At 42.3% G+C, this 20,874-nt stretch overlaps 1 protein-coding gene across 1 annotated transcript in view; it reads left to right on the plus strand.

The window, feature by feature from the left end:
* Window positions 1–4,396: 4,396 nt before the first annotated feature.
* Window positions 4,397–20,874, plus strand: part of MAPKAPK3 (MAPK activated protein kinase 3) — a 35,203-nt gene continuing 18,725 nt past the window's right edge. The window contains exon 1 of the mRNA XM_075831933.1: window positions 4,397–4,689. Within this exon, the coding sequence (XP_075688048.1) occupies window positions 4,495–4,689 (195 nt within the window). The 5' untranslated portion in view covers window positions 4,397–4,494. The remainder of the gene's footprint in view (window positions 4,690–20,874) is intronic.

The following is a 20,874-nucleotide window of genomic DNA, read 5'->3' on the forward strand; positions in this document are numbered from 1 at the left end:
ATTTTAGACAAAAAAAGGTCACCGTTATTGAAGAAAACGTTTTGGATTTGGGAATACCTGGCTGGTCGTCCTCTCCGCTGCAGGTGACTTGTGGGATCGTTGTTACTGTCTCTTTGTTCCGGACCTTGTGGGGTGAAGCGTCTTCCATCATTTATCTCAGTGAATCCTCCGACACGTCTGGTAACACCTCACATTCTCCTACTGATTATATCGTGATTGTTGTTGGCTGCAATTATTGAGGCGGTGGTCACGGAGTAGACATGTACCCCCATCATCTCTGGACATTTACCCCCATCATCTCTGGACATTTACCCCCATCATCTCTGGACATGTACCCCCATCATCTCTGGACATTTACCCCCATCATCTCTGGACATTTACCCCCATCATTTCTGGACATGTACCCCATCATCTCTGGACATGTACCCCCATCATTTCTGGACATTTACCCCCATCATCTCTGGACATTTACCCCCATCATCTCTGGACATGTACCCCCATCATTTCTGGACATTTACCCCCATCATCTCTGGACATTTACCCCCATCATCTCTGGACATGTACCCCCATCATCTCTGGACATTTACCCCCATCATCTCTGGACATTTACCCCCATCATTTCTGGACATTTACCCCCATCATCTCTGGACATTTACCCCCATCATCTCTGGACATGTACCCCCATCATCTCTGGACATTTACCCCCATCATCTCTGGACATTTACCCCCATCATTTCTGGACATTTACCCCCAGCATCTCTGGACATTTACCCCCATCATTTCTGGACATTTACCCCCATCATCTCTGGACATTTACCCCCATCATCTCTGGACATGTACCCCCATCATCTCTGGACATTTACCCCCATCATCTCTGGACATTTACCCCCATCATTTCTGGACATTTACCCCCATCATCTCTGGACATTTACCCCCATCATCTCTGGACATGTACCCCCATCATCTCTGGACATTTACCCCCATCATCTCTGGACATTTACCCCCATCATCTCTGGACATTTACCCCCATCATTTCTGGACATTTACCCCCATCATCTCTGGACATGTACCCCCATCATCTCTGGACATTTACCCCCATCATCTCTGGACATGTACCCCCATCATCTCTGGACATTTACCCCCATCATCTCTGGACATGTACCCCCATCATCTCTGGACATGTACCCCCATCATCTCTGGACATTTACCCCCATCATCTCTGGACATTTACCCCCATCATTTCTGGACATGTACCCCCATCATCTCTGGACATGTACCCCCATCATCTCTGGACATGTACCCCCATCATCTCTGAGATCTCTGGTCAGCGGTTGGCTTGGCCTTTGTCAGGGTGAGATGATGTCGGACTATAGTCGCGCGTTGTTTGTCCGGTTTGTCTATTAATACTTTTAGTAATGATTGAGTCACTTTGTAAGCAGCGGATCTGGTTGTATTGTATGCGGTGACGGTCCGCGCTCACAGACCTCTAGTGCGTAGTATTTGGCCGTTCTTCATTTCTAATTCCATTACATAATATTCTCCCTGCTCGGTGTCCGCGCTCCATTATTCTGCAGTATATTCTGTTTGTGGACACCAGGGGGCGCCATTGTCACACTTATGGGCTGGGTAAAGACTCCATGATTTTATCGTGACTGCAGGACCCGGACCCCACATTTCTCCTGAACTGACATCATCATAGGGTGCGACAGACAGGAATGAGCCCCCCGCAGTCAGATGCTGCGACCAGAATTATAGAAGACCATAGAACTGAATTTCCTTTTCACTTTCATTAGATACAAATAATTTACATGAAGTTTTATCCCCAAATCCAATCTGATGCCATACAATCCCGTACAATCTGATGCCATACAATCCCGTACAATCTGATGCCATACAATCCCGTACAATCTGATGCCATACAATCCCGTACAATCTGATGCCATACAATCCCGTACAATCTGATGCCATACAATCCCGTACAATCTGATGCCATACAATCCCGTACAATCTGATGCCATACAATCCCGTACAATCTTATTTTATACAATCCTGTACAATCTGATGCCATACAATCCCGTACAATCTGATGCCATACAATCCCGTACAATCTGATGCCATACAATCCCGTACAATCTGATGCCATACAATCCCGTACAATCTGATGCCATACAATCCCGTACAATCTGATGCCATACAATCCCGTACAATCTGATGCCATACAATCCCGTACAATCTGATTTTATACAATTAAATGCAATCCAGTTAGTAGTACAATCTATGCGATTAATGTGACCGCGATTGCAAAGAATTCAGCAACGTGTTTGTTTGTTTTTTTTGCAGTAATCACAGATTAGATGCGATATTTCCCTCGTAGGTTTATATTAAAGTCACATGTATTATTATATCACAAGTCGCGATAGAGCGAGAGGACGGCGCAGGGAGACTTAGGCCAGGTTTACGCTCCAAACTGTTGCGCACTTTTTGATAACTTCCATACTCACGTTATAATGGTTGTGGGTGAACGACTGAGGGCCTCTTCACACGGCTTATTTTCAGGCACATTACGCTCCGGAATACGCCAGCGAACATCTCATTGATTTCAATAGGAAATGCGCTGTCCATATGAGGCGTAGCTTAAAATACGCTTCGTCGGAACAGAACACCGTATTTCCCATTGAAATTAATGTGCAGATGTTTGGAGGCGTTCTGCTTCCGATTTTACAGCCATTTTTCGGGACGTTTACGGCCCGAAAAACGGCTGAAAATAACCTGTGTGAACATACCCTAAGGGTATGTTCACACGACCTATTTTGAGACGTATTGGAGGCGTTTTACGCCTCGAGTTACGTCTGAAATGACGGCTCCATTACGTCTGCAAACATCTGCCCGCTGCTTGCAATGGGAAATACGATGTTCTGTTCCGACGAAGTGTAATTTTATGCGTCGCTGTCAAAAGACGGCGCGTAAAATTACGCCCACGACAAAGAAGTGCAGGACATTTCTTCTGTAATTGATGCCGTTAAAAACGCGAGTACGAGCAAAAACGTCTGAAATTCAGGAGCTGTTTTCGCCTGAGAACAGCTCCGTAATTTCAGCCGTATTTTGCGTTTGCGTGTGAACATTCCCTTACGGGGAACTAAACTTTTAAAAAACTTTTGACATGTCTTAGTGACATGTCAGAAGTTTTCATCGGTGGGGTCCGAGCACTGAGACCCCCACCGCTTTCCTCGGAGCGGTGTACGGGCTCATTAGAAAGTCTATCAGCATCAAGGAGAGGCGGTCAGAAACAAGCGCTTCTTCTGTTTCGTTTTTAGCGATCGGTGGGGGTCTCAGTGCTCGGACCCCCACCTATCAAAACTTCTGATGTCACTATGACCTGTCAAAAGTTTTTTAAAAGTTTAGTTCCCCTTTAAAGTTATCACAGGTCGATAATCGCTGCCATCGTAATTGAAATTCTTCTGACATGTTGAAAATTTGCGTTGTTGGACGGGCGGTCTTATGGTGGACGCCGTGTGTGATCAGGACTCGTTGTCGGCACCGTAATGAGCGCCCCCCAGTGTCAGACTGTGACTGATGTTAGAACAGGATTGATTGCGTCTCCGGTCAGTGCAGAATTGTATGGTGGAAACTCCGCCCATAGCGACAAGGTCAAATCCGCGGTCACTGACCGGACTGCTGCCAAACGCAGCGGAGACGACGAAATTTGAGGCAGCAAAACGCAACATCACCTGCGTTCCCGTATACCGCCCCTCAGCGTTATAGATTATAATACACAGAGATCTCAGACCTTATATACGGAGAAACTGATGAGCGACCTCCGTGTGCGCGGCCCATGATACGTTCAGATCCCGGGGGTTCACCGCTTGGCTCCAAAGTGCATGTTTCCCCCCCCCCCCCCCCCGAGAAGCAGAAACCTCGTAACGACATTGTGGAACAATCAGAACCTCCAGTGACATCTGGGACTTTCTCATTTGTTACAATGTTGCAGAACAGTTTATCTGGTGTACATATCTGCCTCATCTCTAGGGGGCGCCAAGCTGGATGGTAGCAACAGAGGTTGTCCTCCAGCTTCCCTGGACTTCTGAATGGCGTATCTGCCAAGTGATACATCCCCTGCCCCCATATCCGTGAACAGACAGAGATGATATATTTAAAGCGACACTAGACCCGCGCTCCTATGAGTGTGTGATCTATATCCGTGCGATCATTGGGGTTCATCGTGAGGGGACCCCGTATTCTGCTGCAAGTATTCACGTTTCCTTGCAATGTGAGTGTATCCTCCACAGCAGCAGTGAAGTGGTTAATCGTCCGCCGGCTCCTCCCCCTCCCCCCCTGCGCTGTCTCCCCCCCCCCCCCCCTTCTCGCAGTCTCCTCCTCTGCTCCCCCCTCCCTAGTGGAAGAGCAGATTTGCTGTGGGAGTCACAGTCACCAGGACTTTAGCACCGAGCTGTCGCCATGAGGTTGCTGCTTGCTGGGGAGTCTTGAGCGGGCACCATGGAGGAAAATGCCAACGTGCAGGAAACGGGCAATGACCGCACCCCGAGCCCGGCACCGACCGCTAAATATGAGATAAAGCGACACGCCATCACCGATGACTACAAAGTGTCCAAACAGGTGCTCGGCCTGGGCATCAATGGCAAAGTGCTGGAGTGTTACCGCAGAGACAGCGGGCAGAAGTGCGCACTGAAGGTGAGTGTCTGCGCCAACCACGAGTATTACATGACAAGTGCCAGTCCCGGGACGAGAGGCCGGTAAGATGGGACTGCCAGGACTATTCCTGCTGGGCAGCCGGGTACAATGCAACGTTAGGTGTGTCAGGGGGTGACTGGCAGCTCATGGAAAGTGGCACAGGTTTGTTGATGAGTCTTGGTTACAATATGGCACCAAGGAACGGGCAGGCTCAGTGATTGGTCAGTCGTGATCAGCGGGGCGGTGCGTGTCTTCATAACATATTATATATGTGCCAAGCCAAAGACAGCAAAACACAGAGGGTACAGCACCATCGATGGGCACCAGTGCCATGTGACTGCCAGTACAAAATAAACTAATGTCTGATATGTTAAAGAGCCAGTAACCCGCACAGTCCAGAGCTTATAATAGTGCGGAAGCGTTATAAGAGGAAGCACTGGAGATGTGAGACCAAAGGGAGGTGTCTGCACTTCCTGCCACTCATCCCAATGAAGAACTCTACGGTTAGACGCTATGCAGCCTGACATGTCTGATAACAGAGAACAATAGATTGTATTCACCTGTCCTGGTCAACTTCCCCCAGCCTGACATGTCTGATAACCGAGAACAATAGATTATATTCACCTGTCCTACAGTCACCTTCCCCCAGCCTGACATGTCTGATAACAGAGAACAATAGATTATATTCACCTGTCCTACAGTCATCCTCCCCAGCCTGCCATGTCTGATAACAGAGAACAATAGATTGTATTCAACTGTCCTAAAGTCATCCTCCCCCCAGCCTGACATGTCTGATAACTGAGAACAATAGATTGTATTCACCTGTCCTATAGTCATCCTCCTCCAGCCTGACATGTCTGATAACTGAGAACAATAGATTGTATTCACCTGTCCTACAGTCATCCTCCTCCAGCCTGACATGTCTGATAACAGAGAACAATAGATTGTATTCACCTGTCCTACAGTCATCCTCTCCCCAGCCTGACATGTCTGATAACAGAGAACAATAGATTGTATTCACCTGTCCTACAGTCATCCTCCTCCCCCAGCCTGACATGTCTGATAACAGAGAACAATAGATTTTATTCACCTGTCCTACAGCCATCCTCCCCCAGCCTGACAACAGAGAACAATAGATTGTAATCACCTGTCCTACAGTCATCCTCCCCCAGCCTGACATGTCTGATAACAGAGAACAATAGATTGTATTCACCTGTCCTACAGTCACCCTCCCTCAGCCTGACATGTCTGATAACAGAGAACAATAGATTGTAGTCACCTGTCCTACAGTCATCCTCCAGCCTGACATGTCTGATAACAGAGAACAATAGATTGTATGCACCTGTCCTACAGTCATCCTCCCCCAGCCTGACATGTCTGATAACAGAGAACAATAGATTGTATTCACCTGTCCTACAGCCATCCTCCCCCAGCCTGACATGTCTGATAACAGAGAACAATAGATTGTATTCACCTGTCCTACAGTCACCCTCCCTCAGCCTGACATGTCTGATAACAGAGAACAATAGATTGTAGTCACCTGTCCTACAGTCATCCTCCAGCCTGACATGTCTGATAACAGAGAACAATAGATTGTATGCACCTGTCCTACAGTCATCCTCCCCCAGCCTGACATGTCTGATAACAGAGAACAATAGATTGTATTCACCTGTCCTACAGTCATCCTCCTCCAGCCTGACATGTCTGATAACAGAGAACAATAGATTGTAGTCACCTGTCCTACAGTCATCCTCCCCCAGCCTGACATGTCTGATAACAGAGATCAATAGGTTGTAGTCACCTGTCCTACAGTCATCCTCCCCCAGCCTGGCATGTCTTATAACAGAGAACAATAGATTGTATTCACCTGTCCTACAGTCATCCTCCCTCCAGCCTGACATGTCTTATAACAGAGAACAATAGATTGTATTCACCTGTCCTCCAGTCATCCTCCTCCCCCAGCCTGACAAGTCTGATAACCGAGAACAATAGATTGTATTCACCTGTCCTACAGTCATCCTCTCCCAGCCTGACATGTCTGATAACAGAGAACAATAGATTGTATTCACCTGTCCTACAGCCATCCTCCCCCAGCCTGACAACAGAGAACAATAGATTGTATTCACCTGTCCTACAGTCATCCTCCCCAGCCTGCCATGTCTGATAACAGAGAACAATGGATTGTATTCACCTGTCCTACAGTCATCCTCTCCCAGCCTGACATGTCTGATAACGGAGAACAATAGATTATATTCACCTGTCCTACAGTCATCCTCCCCCCAGCCTGACATGTCTGATAACAGAGAACAATAGATTGTATTCACCTGTCCTACAGTTACAGCCTCCCCCAGCCGGACATGTCTGATAACAGAGAACAATAGATTGTATTCACCTGTCCTACAGTCATCCTCCCCCAGCCTGACATGTCTGATAACAGAGAACAATAGATTGTATTCTCCTGTCCTACAGTCATCCTCCCCCCAGCCTGACATGTCTGATAACAGAGAACAATAGATTGTATTCACCTGTCCTACAGTCATCCTCTCCCAGCCTGACATGTCTGATAACAGAGAACAATAGATTGTATTCACCTGTCCTACAGTCATCCTCCGCCAGCCTGACATGCCTGATAACAGAGAACAATAGATTGTATTCACCTGTCCTACAGTCATCCTCCCCCAGCCTGACATGTCTGATAACAGAAAACAATAGATTGTATTCACCTGTCCTACAGTCATCCTCCCCCAGCCTGACATGTCTGATAACAGAGAACAATAGATTGTATTCTCCTGTCCTACAGTCATCCTCCCCCCAGCCTGACATGTCTGATAACAGAGAACAATAGATTGTATTCACCTGTCCTACAGTCATCCTCTCCCAGCCTGACATGTCTGATAACAGAGAACAATAGATTGTATTCACCTGTCCTACAGTCATCCTCCGCCAGCCTGACATGCCTGATAACAGAGAACAATAGATTGTATTCACCTGTCCTACAGTCATCCTCCCCCAGCCTGACACGTCTGATAACAGAGAACAATAGATTGTATTCACCTGTCCTACAGTCATCCTCCCCAGCCTGACATATCTGATATCAGAGAACAATAGATTGTATTCACCTGTCCTACAGTCATCCTCTCCCAGCCTCACATGTCTGATATCAGAGAACAATAGATTGTATTCACCTGTCCTACAGTCATCCTCCCCACCCTGACATGTCTGATATCAGAGAACAATAGATTGTATTCACCTGTCCTACAGTCATCCTCCCCCAGCCTGACATGTCTGATAACAGAGAACAATAGATTGTATTCACCTGTCCTACAGTCATCCTCTCCCAGCCTTACATGTCTGATAACAGAGAACAATAGATTGTATTCACCTGTCCTACAGTCATCCTCCCCAGCTTGACATGTCTGATATCAGAGAACAATAGATTGTATTCACCTGTCCTACAGTCATCCTCCCCAGCCTGACATGTCTGATAACAGAGAACAATAGATTGTATTCACCTGTCCTACAGTCATCCTCCCCCAGCCTGACAAGTCTGATAACCGAGAACAATAGATTGTATTCACCTGTCCTACAGTCATCCTCCCCAGCCTGACATGTCTGATAACAGAGAACAATAGATTGTATTCACCTGTCCTACAGTCATCCTCTCCCAGCATGACATGTCTGATAACAGAGAACAATAGATTGTATTCACCTGTCCTACAGTCATCCTCCCCCCAGCCTGACATGTCTGATAACAGAGAACAATAGATTGTATTCACCTGTCCTACAGTCATCCTCCCCCCAGCCTGACATGTCTGATAACAGAGAACTATAGATTGCACCCATTGGCTGCAGACGTTTTCGTGTTGGGGCTGAGCAGGAGCGCAGGAGGTGTCAGTGAGGAGTTGTGTGAACTATTTCTTGTGTCTTCAAAGGAGATGTCAATGTCTGTAAGGAGCGTCCCCTGTGAACATCAGGTCTTATACTCCAGTCACATCTAGAGCTGCATTTAAAATTCGGCTAGTTGCCTGTTAGCTCTCGAGCTAAAGAACCTCCGATTCTTTGTTGGTGCCGTCTCTGTATAGAACATACCCTGCTGTATTGCATTGTGGGAGATGAGGCAACAGCCACACAATGCAATTCTCCGGAGTGCAGTGCGATATTGGCACTCGGCTTCTCCCACGTAGCGTAAACGCTGCAGAATTTCCGTAATAGAATTCTATGCAGGAGATTCCACAGCATTTACAAAGCAGCAAAGTGAATAATATTTAGAAAATCTGCCCACGCTGCGGAAAAAAGGCAGAAGAGTCGCGTGGAAAATGTTCGGCGCTGCGACTTTTAATTCTGCACCACGCCAATTACTGCCGCAGATTTTGTGCGGAAACGCAGCGTGTTCTGTGGGGAGACGACGCGTGTTCTGTGCGGAGGCGCCACGTGTTCTGTGCGGAGGCGCCACGTGTTCTGTGCGGAGGCGCCGCGTGTTCTGTGCGGAGGCGCCGCGTGTTCTGTGCGGAGGCGCCGCGTATTTGGCTGAAAGACTTCAATGAGGAGCAGAAATTCTGCAACAGATTTGTTTGGTTACGGTTTTTAGAGCATTTACGTAGCGTAGACGCAGTAAAAACCGCTGGTAATATTTAGGTGCCCGTGCCGTATACTGAGCTATAATTAATGTTTAACGCTAAATCCGCAGCTACGGAGCATTCAGAAAGTCTTCACACCCTTTCACTTCTTTTAAAATTTCTTATGTTGAACCTTGTGCTAAATTTTTAAAAAATCCAGTTTTCCCCCCTCGTTCTGCCCTCGGTGCCCCGTAATGACAAAGTGAAGACAGAATTTTAGAAATTTTTGCAAATTTTTCTAAATATGAAAAACTCTAATTTGGAATGGACAGAAGTATTCGGACCCTTTGCTGGGACACTTGACATTTAGCTCCGGGGTCTCCCGTTTCTCTAGATCTGTCAAATGTTTCTACACCTTGATTGGATCCACCTGAGGTAAATTCACTGATTGGACATGATTTGGAAAGACACGCCCCTGTCTATATAAGGTCACAGCTGACAATGTATATCAGAGCAAAAACCAAGTCATGAGGAGGAAAGAGCTGCCTGTAGAGCTCAGAGACAGGATTGTGGAGGGACGGATCTGGAGAAGGGGACAAAAATATGTCTGCGGCACTGAAAGTTCCCAGGAGCACAGAGGCCTCCATAATTCTTACATGGAATAGGTTTGGAAGAACCAGGACTATTCCTAGAGCCACCCCACCAAACTAAGTAATCGGGGGAGAAGGGCTTTGGTAAGAGAGGTGACCAAGAACCCAATGGTCACTTTGGCTGAGCCCCAAAGATCCTGTGTGGGAGAAACTTCCAGAAGGTCGACCATCACTGCAGCACTCCACCAATCTGGGCTTTATGGCAGAGCGGCCAGGGAAAAGCTTCTTCTCAGTAATACACACATGAAAGCCGCCCGGAGGATAAAAAAAAAAGCCCCTAAAGGACCTCAGACCGTGAGAAACAGGATTCTGGGGTCTGAGGAAACCAAGATTGAACTTTCTGGCCTCAATTCTAAGCGTCATGTCTGGAGGAAACCAGTCACTGCCCATCACCTGCCCAATACCATCCCCACAGTGAAGCATGGAGGTGGTGGTGGCAGCGTCATGCTGGGGGGGGGGGGTTGATATTCAGCGGCTGGGACAGGGAGACTGGTCGGGGTTAAGGGAAAGATGAATGGAGCAAAGTCCAGAGATCTTCTTAATGAAAACCTGATCCGGAGTGCTCTGGACCTCAGACTGGGCCGAAGGTTCAACTAGACAATGACCCTAAGCACACAAGAGAGGCGGGGGGACAGCACAGGAGAGGCGGAGGGACAATACAGGAGAGGCGGGGGAACAGCACAGGAGAGGCGGGGGGACAGCACAGAAGAGGCGGAGGGACAATACAGGAGAGGCGGGTGAACAGCACAGGAGAGGCGGGGGGACAGCACAGAAGAGGCGGGGGGACAATACAGGAGAGGCGAGGGGACCGCACAGGAAAGGCGGAGGGACAATACAGGAGAGGCAGGGGGACAGCACAGGATTGGCGGGGGGACAGCACAGCAGAGGAGGAGGGACCGCACAGGAGAGGCGGGGGGACCGCACAGAAGAGGCGGGGGACAGCACAGGAGAGGCGGGGGACAGCACAGGAGAGGCGGGACGACAACTCTGTGAATGTCCTTGAGTGGCCTGGCCAGACCCCTGACTTGTACCCAATGGAACATCTCTGGAGAGACCTGACAATGTCCGTCCACCGACGTAACCATCCGACCTGACGGAGCTGAGATGATCTGCAGAGAAGAACGGCTGAAAATCCCCAAATCCAAGAGTGTAAACCGATCATCAAACCCAAGAAGACCAGAGGCCGTTATCACCGCCAGAGGGGCTTCACCGGATGCTGAGTGACGGGCTGAAGACTCATAAATATCAGATTCTAGATTTTCCTTATCAATAAATTAGCAAAGAAGAAACTTTCTGTCGTCACGTTGTCGTTATGGGGGATGAGGACAGAACGAGGGGGAAACTGGAGATTTCTTTTTATTTTAGCACAAGAATCAATATAAGAAAATGTGAAAAAGGTCAAAGTGTCTGAAGATTCCCGGGTGCGGCGTAGAAGCGGCGGGCTCAGCAGTAACGCGCTCTGTGCGGTAGATCCGCGGCGTATCCTGCGTGGGAACATTTTACACGGGGCGATTATCGGGCAGATCATCAGTTCATGGAACGCCCATGCCCGATAATTGCCGGTGTAAACAGATCAGCGATCAGCCGATCAACAAGCAAACGCCGGATCATCTGCCGGTCGTATCGTTTTAAATCCTGAAATATTCTGGATGTCGGCGGCTCATCTTGGTGTGTAAACCGGACACGCGCTGCCGACATGATGATAATGTACAGGGACGAGGGATCGGAGTAACGAGCGCTCCTCCCCTTCCATAGCTCCGCGTGACAGGAGCTCGTGTACGCGGCCCAGGTCTGACTATATAAAAGTACCTTAGTCTGTGTTCACACATCGCATATTCGCTGCAGAGTTCCGGTTGCGGTTCGTGCACTGAAATCCTGCAACAAGTTCACTACAATGTAAGTGGATGGAGTTTAAACAGATCTCAATCACAGCGTAAAAAATCCACAGCGCGCTCCACCCGTTACGGAAACGCGGCAGGATATATTTATTTCTACGCAAGAAATGAAATCCTCGGCTATAATTGTACCAAAATCTGCAACGAAATCTGAATTGCGGATTATTTTGTGGATTTTTACGCTGCTTATGTATCCGGCCTTAGATGCGCATTCTTCACCACAGTGCTGATGGGTTGTAAATGGCAGACAACAGAATAGTCAATGCAGCTCTGGATGTGACTGGAGTACAAGACATGATGTAATTCTCGATCGGTACAAGAGCAGTAAATCATCCTGACTAGTTGTAACCTGTAAAAAGATGTCGTGCGCTAAAAAACTGATAGAAAAGTCATGGTTGTCCTCGCTGTAAGTCCTGATAACAGAGAACAATAGCCCGAACAGCCGTGTAAATAGTGATTGTTCTATGATTGTTCTATGGAAACTTCCGCGAGGAGGAGAATGTCACCGGCGGCTCCACGTGTCACTTAGTAATTGAGGTTTATTGGCTCTTACCGCACATGTAATAAACCGTCACCTGCACTCGTGTTCTGCGCCACAGCGAGGACGCCATATTGTGGGTGGAGTAATATTCACCAGAACGCAGCCGCTCGCTTCATGTCCACGACATTACTGGGATACGTTATCGCCAAAATCGATTTACCAGAAGTTAGCCTGATTGGCTGCTGGGTTGTGGGTGGGGCACGGGCTCAGAATATGGCCGCCGCCGCCATGTGCCGTGTTTGGACGCATTATTGCGCCATTTCTTTATTTTGACGAGTGATTGACTTGTTTCTCCTTATAAATGCTGAGCAATTTTTTAATCAATGATCTTGAGTCTTCTACTCCAATCACATCCAAAGCTGCATTCACAGTTTTGAAGGCTATTGCTTACGTTCGCACTGGGCTGTGTTACATTATAGCAGATATTGTTCTTCTACATCAGGGTCGGGTGTAAACACTACATCTCTCACAATGCACCGCAGCTAAACATGTTCCAGACACTGACTCAGCGGGGGCAGGTGTGAGGATCCGCAGCTCGAGCGCTAACAGGATCAGAGGATTTGCACAGCTGCTCAGCGTCATATGAAGATGATGTCCATGAGCCTCATCCCACGCCGTCTTCTCATGTCCCCCCACCCCACCTGTAGCTTCGAACATTTTGTTGTGATCAGGCGGGGGCAGGGCGCTTTCTGTCGATCATCCCATTGAAGAACACTACAGCCAGCTGATAATGACTGATAACAGGGAGCAATAGATTGTATTCACCTGCACAGTAAATGGAGAGCGGACAGACGGCGGATGTACTGTCCCTTTAATGAGACCGAAACTCTGAACGCAGTTAAAGGGGAATTGCTCCATCGTTGACGAACGTTTGAAGTGCGGAGTCGTTATATGAAGAACATTCCGGCAGCAGAAGTGACGATACTATTCATAGCCTTCCATGCAGACGGCGGCGGTCACTTCCCCATCGTCCTCCATATTGTATCATCGTCTTCGTCATGTGATTATTTTCTGAGGACGGGGCCGCGCGTGCCGCAGAGCTGCTCGAGGCCCTTCAAGTCACTGCCAGAATCCTAAAGGGGTTTTACGTACTACAAACGTTCTACATTACTTACTAACTATTTCTCGGCTTGCTGTCAGTGAATGGAAGCCTTTACTGACCTACTTCTCACAGCTGAAAGTTTGCTACAATGCAGAGTAGTTTCCTTTCTCAGTAGGGACCTCTGGGGAAGGACGTGACGGGACTGCGGGGAAAACCAGCTACTGCGCCATTTGCGGCAGCCTGAGTACTGTGTGTAGACGGCGCCATACAGGCTGTACGGGCCTGTTGTCTATATCAGAAGGGGAACGCAGAGCATCTACTAGGACATGCTGGGAGTTGTAGTTCACCAACGTTTGTGGAAATCCCTCCATCCTCAGTTCGGGGCTGGGATCCTTCGTGGCAGTTGTGGGTGCAGCTGTGGGTGGAGTCCGGGCGTGTTATACCTGGTACACAGGTGTGTCACCCTGGAATGTGTCTCCACGAGGAGAGGAGTCTGGATTGTGTAAGGCCGCAGACAGGGATAAGGCACCGCCATGACCACAGGCCTATGGGGGAGGGGGGTCAGGTGCGCAGGTGGAGAAGGTTTGGTTGTCGCAGTCACATTCATGAGCTCGTGCCGAAATCCGCTGCGTCCGCAATAAAACCTAAACTGTAAAATCCCCGTAATCCACAGGCGCCGGATTGTCACCTGGATCAGTGGGATTTCTGTGCGCTCAGGTATACGGTGTAGTAACAATGTAGCGCCAGGTAATATGTCACATTATACGTTATTACGCCAGGACTATCCATTATATACCGAGAATATCACGTCCCTCTCCTGCCACACCGGCGTCCTGATCAGCCCATGATCTCAGCAATTAGATTTGGAGAGCAGTGATGTCATGAGTGTGAAAATGTCCCAGAGTGCAATGCGCCTGCCACGGAGAGATGAACCCTATACAGACAAACACCTACAGATACACACACATAGAAAACCGTATACACAAATATATACACAACCATACATTGTATCACACATATACACAAATATATACACAACCATACATTGTATCACACATATACACAAATATATACACAACCATACACTGTATTACACATATACACAAATATATACACAACCATACACTGTATCACACATATACACAACCATACATTGTATCACACATATACACAAATATATACACAACCATACACTGTATTACACATATACACAAATATATACACAACCATACATTGTATCACACATATACACAAATATATACACAACCATACACTGTATTACACACATACACAAATATATACACAACCATACATTGTATCACACATATACACAAATATATACACAACCATACATTGTATCACACATATACACAAATATATACACAACCATACACTGTATTACACACATACACAAATATATACACAACCATACACTGTATTACACACATACACAAATATATACGCAACCATACACTGTATTACACATATACACAAATATATACACAACCATGCACTGTATCACACATATACACAACCATACATTGTATCACACATATACACAAATATATACACAACCATACACTGTATTACACATATACACAAATATATACACAACCATACATTGTATCACACATATACACAAATATATACACAACCATACACTGTATCACACACATACACAAATATATACACAACCATACACTGTATTACACATATACACAAATATATACACAACCATACACTGTATCACACATATACACAAATATATACACAACCATACATTGTATTACACACATACACAAATATATACACAACCATACACTGTATTACACATATACACAAATATATACACAACCATACACTGTATCACACACATACACAAATATATACACAACCATACACTGTATTACACATATACACAAATATATACACAACCATACATTGTATCACACATATACACAAATATATACACAACGATACACTGTATTACACATATACACAAATATATACACAACCATACACTGTATCACACATATACACAACCATACATTGTATCACACATATACACAAATATATACACAACCATACACTGTATTACACATATACACAAATATATACACAACCATACATTGTATCACACATATACACAAATATATACACAACCATACACTGTATCACACACATACACAAATATATACACAACCATACACTGTATTACACATATACACAAATATATACACAACCATACACTGTATTACACATATACACAAATATATACACAACCATACATTGTATCACACACATACACAAATATATACACAACCATACACTGTATTACACATATACACAAATATATACACAACCATACACTGTATTACACATATACACAAATATATACACAACCATACACTGTATTACACATATATATACAAATATATACACAACCATACACTGTATCACACAAATACACAAATATATACACAACCATACATTGTATCACACATATACACAAATATATACACAACCATACACTGTATCACACATATACACAACCATACATTGTATCACACATATACACAAATATATACACAACCATACACTGTATTACACATATACACAAATATATACACAACCATACATTGTATCACACATATACACAAATATATACACAACCATACACTGTATCACACACATACACAAATATATACACAACCATACACTGTATTACACATATACACAAATATATACACAACCATACACTGTATCACACATATACACAAATATATACACAACCATACATTGTATTACACACATACACAAATATATACACAACCATACACTGTATTACACATATACACAAATATATACACAACCATACACTGTATCACACACATACACAAATATATACACAACCATACACTGTATTACACATATACACAAATATATACACAACCATACATTGTATCACACATATACACAAATATATACACAACCATACACTGTATTACACATATACACAAATATATACACAACCATACACTGTATCACACATATACACAACCATACATTGTATCACACATATACACAAATATATACACAACCATACACTGTATTACACATATACACAAATATATACACAACCATACATTGTATCACACATATACACAAATATATACACAACCATACACTGTATCACACACATACACAAATATATACACAACCATACACTGTATTACACATATACACAAATATATACACAACCATACACTGTATTACACATATACACAAATATATACGCAACCATACATTGTATCACACACATACACAAATATATACACAACCATACACTGTATTACACATATACACAAATATATACACAACCATACACTGTATTACACATATATATACAAATATATACACAACCATACACTGTATCACACAAATACACAAATATATACACAACCATACATTGTATCACACATATACACAAATATATACACAACCATACACTGTATCACACATATACACAAGCATACATTGTATCACACATATACACAAATATATACACAACCATACACTGTATTACACACATACACAAATATATACAGAACCATACACTGTATTACACATATACACAAATATATACACAACCATACACTGTATCACACATATACACAACCATACATTGTATCACACATATACACAAATATATACACAACCATACACTGTATTACACATATACACAAATATATACACAACCATACATTGTATCACACATATACACAAATATATACACAACCATACACTGTATCACACACATACACAAATATATACACAACCATACACTGTATTACACATATACACAAATATATACACAACCATACATTGTATCACACATATACATACACAACCATACACTGTATTACACATATACACAAATATCTACACAACCATACACTGTATCACACATATACACAAATTTATACACAACCATACATTGTATCACACACATACACAAATATATACACAACCATACATTGTATCACACATATACACAAATATATACACAACCATACACTGTATTACACATATACACAAATATATACACAACCATACACTGTATCACACATATACACAAATATATACACAACCATACACTGTATTACACATATACACAAATATATACACAACCATACATTGTATCACACATATACACAAATATATACACAACCATACATTGTATCACACATATACACAAATATATACACAACCATACACTGTATCACACATATACACAACCATACATTGTATCACACATATACACAAATATATACACAACCATACACTGTATTACACACATACACAAATATATACACAACCATACACTGTATTACACATATACACAAATATATACACAACCATACACTGTATCACACATATACACAACCATACATTGTATCACACATATACACAAATATATACACAACCATACACTGTATTACACATATACACAAATATATACACAACCATACATTGTATCACACATATACACAAATATATACACAACCATACACTGTATCACACACATACACAAATATATACACAACCATACACTGTATTACACATATACACAAATATATACACAACCATACACTGTATTACACATATACACAAATATATACACAACCATACATTGTATCACACACATACACAAATATATACACAACCATACACTGTATTACACATATACACAAATATATACACAACCATACACTGTATTACACATATACACAAATATATACACAACCATACACTGTATTACACATATATATACAAATATATACACAACCATACACTGTATCACACAAATACACAAATATATACACAACCATACATTGTATCACACATATACACAAATATATACACAACCATACACTGTATCACACATATACACAAGCATACATTGTATCACACATATACACAAATATATACACAACCATACACTGTATTACACACATACACAAATATATACAGAACCATACACTGTATTACACATATACACAAATATATACACAACCATACACTGTATCACACATATACACAACCATACATTGTATCACACATATACACAAATATATACACAACCATACACTGTATTACACATATACACAAATATATACACAACCATACATTGTATCACACATATACACAAATATATACACAACCATACACTGTATCACACACATACACAAATATATACACAACCATACACTGTATTACACATATACACAAATATATACACAACCATACATTGTATCACACATATACATACACAACCATACACTGTATTACACATATACACAAATATCTACACAACCATACACTGTATCACACATATACACAAATTTATACACAACCATACATTGTATCACACACATACACAAATATATACACAACCATACATTGTATCACACATATACACAAATATATACACAACCATACACTGTATTACACATATACACAAATATATACACAACCATACACTGTATCACACATATACACAAATATATACACAACCATACACTGTATTACACATATACACAAATATATACACAACCATACATTGTATCACACATATACACAAATATATACACAACCATACATTGTATCACACATATACACAAATATATACACAACCATACACTGTATCACACATATACACAACCATACATTGTATCACACATATACACAAATATATACACAACCATACACTGTATTACACACATACACAAATATATACACAACCATACACTGTATTACACATATACACAAATATATACACAACCATACACTGTATCACACATATACACAACCATACATTGTATCACACATATACACAAATATATACACAACCATACACTGTATTACACATATACACAAATATATACACAACCATACATTGTATCACACATATACACAAATATATACACAACCATACACTGTATCACACACATACACAAATATATACACAACCATACACTGTATTACACATATACACAAATATATACACAACCATACACTGTATCACACATATACACAAATATATACACAACCATACATTGTATCACACACATACACAAATATATACACAACCATACACTGTATTACACATATACACAAATATATACACAACCATACACTGTATTACACATATACACAAATATATACACAACCATACACTGTATTACACATATATATACAAATATATACACAACCATACACTGTATCACACAAATATATACACAACCATACATTGTATCACACATATACACAAATATATACACAACCATACACTGTATCACACATATACACAAGCATACATTGTATCACACATATACACAAATATATACACAACCATACACTGTATTACACACATACACAAATATATACACAACCATGCACTGTATTACACATATACACAAATATATACACAACCATACACTGTATCACACATATACACAACCATACATTGTATCACACATATACACAAATATATACACAACCATACACTGTATTACACATATACACAAATATATACACAACCATACATTGTATCACACATATACACAAATATATACACAACCATACACTGTATCACACACACACATACACAAATATATACACAACCATACACTGTATTACACATATACACAAATATATACACAACCATACATTGTATCACACATATACATACACAACCATACACTGTATTACACATATACACAAATATATACACAACCATACACTGTATCACACATATACACAAATTTATACACAACCATACATTGTATCACACACATACACAAATATATACACAACCAAATAAATTGTATCACACATATACACAAATATATACACAACCATACACTGTATTACACATATACACAAATATATACACAACCATACACTGTATCACACATATACACAAATATATACACAACCATACACTGTATTACACATATACACAAATATATACACAACCATACATTGTATCACACATATACACAAATATATACACAACCATACATTGTATCACACATATACACAAATATATACACAACCATACACTGTATCACACATATACACAACCATACATTGTATCACACATATACACAAATATATACACAACCATACACTGTATTACACACATACACAAATATATACACAACCATACATTGTATCACACATATACACAAATATATACACAACCATACACTGTATCACACACATACACAAATATATACACAACCATACACTGTATTACACATATACACAAATATATACACAACCATACATTGTATCACACATATACATACACAACCATACACTGTATTACACATATACACAAATATATACACAACCATACACTGTATCACACATATACACAAATATATACACAACCATACATTGTATCACACACATACACAAATATATACACAAC

This window comes from Rhinoderma darwinii, chromosome 7 (genome assembly GCF_050947455.1).
Source record: "Rhinoderma darwinii isolate aRhiDar2 chromosome 7, aRhiDar2.hap1, whole genome shotgun sequence".
NCBI lineage: Eukaryota > Metazoa > Chordata > Amphibia > Anura > Rhinodermatidae > Rhinoderma > Rhinoderma darwinii.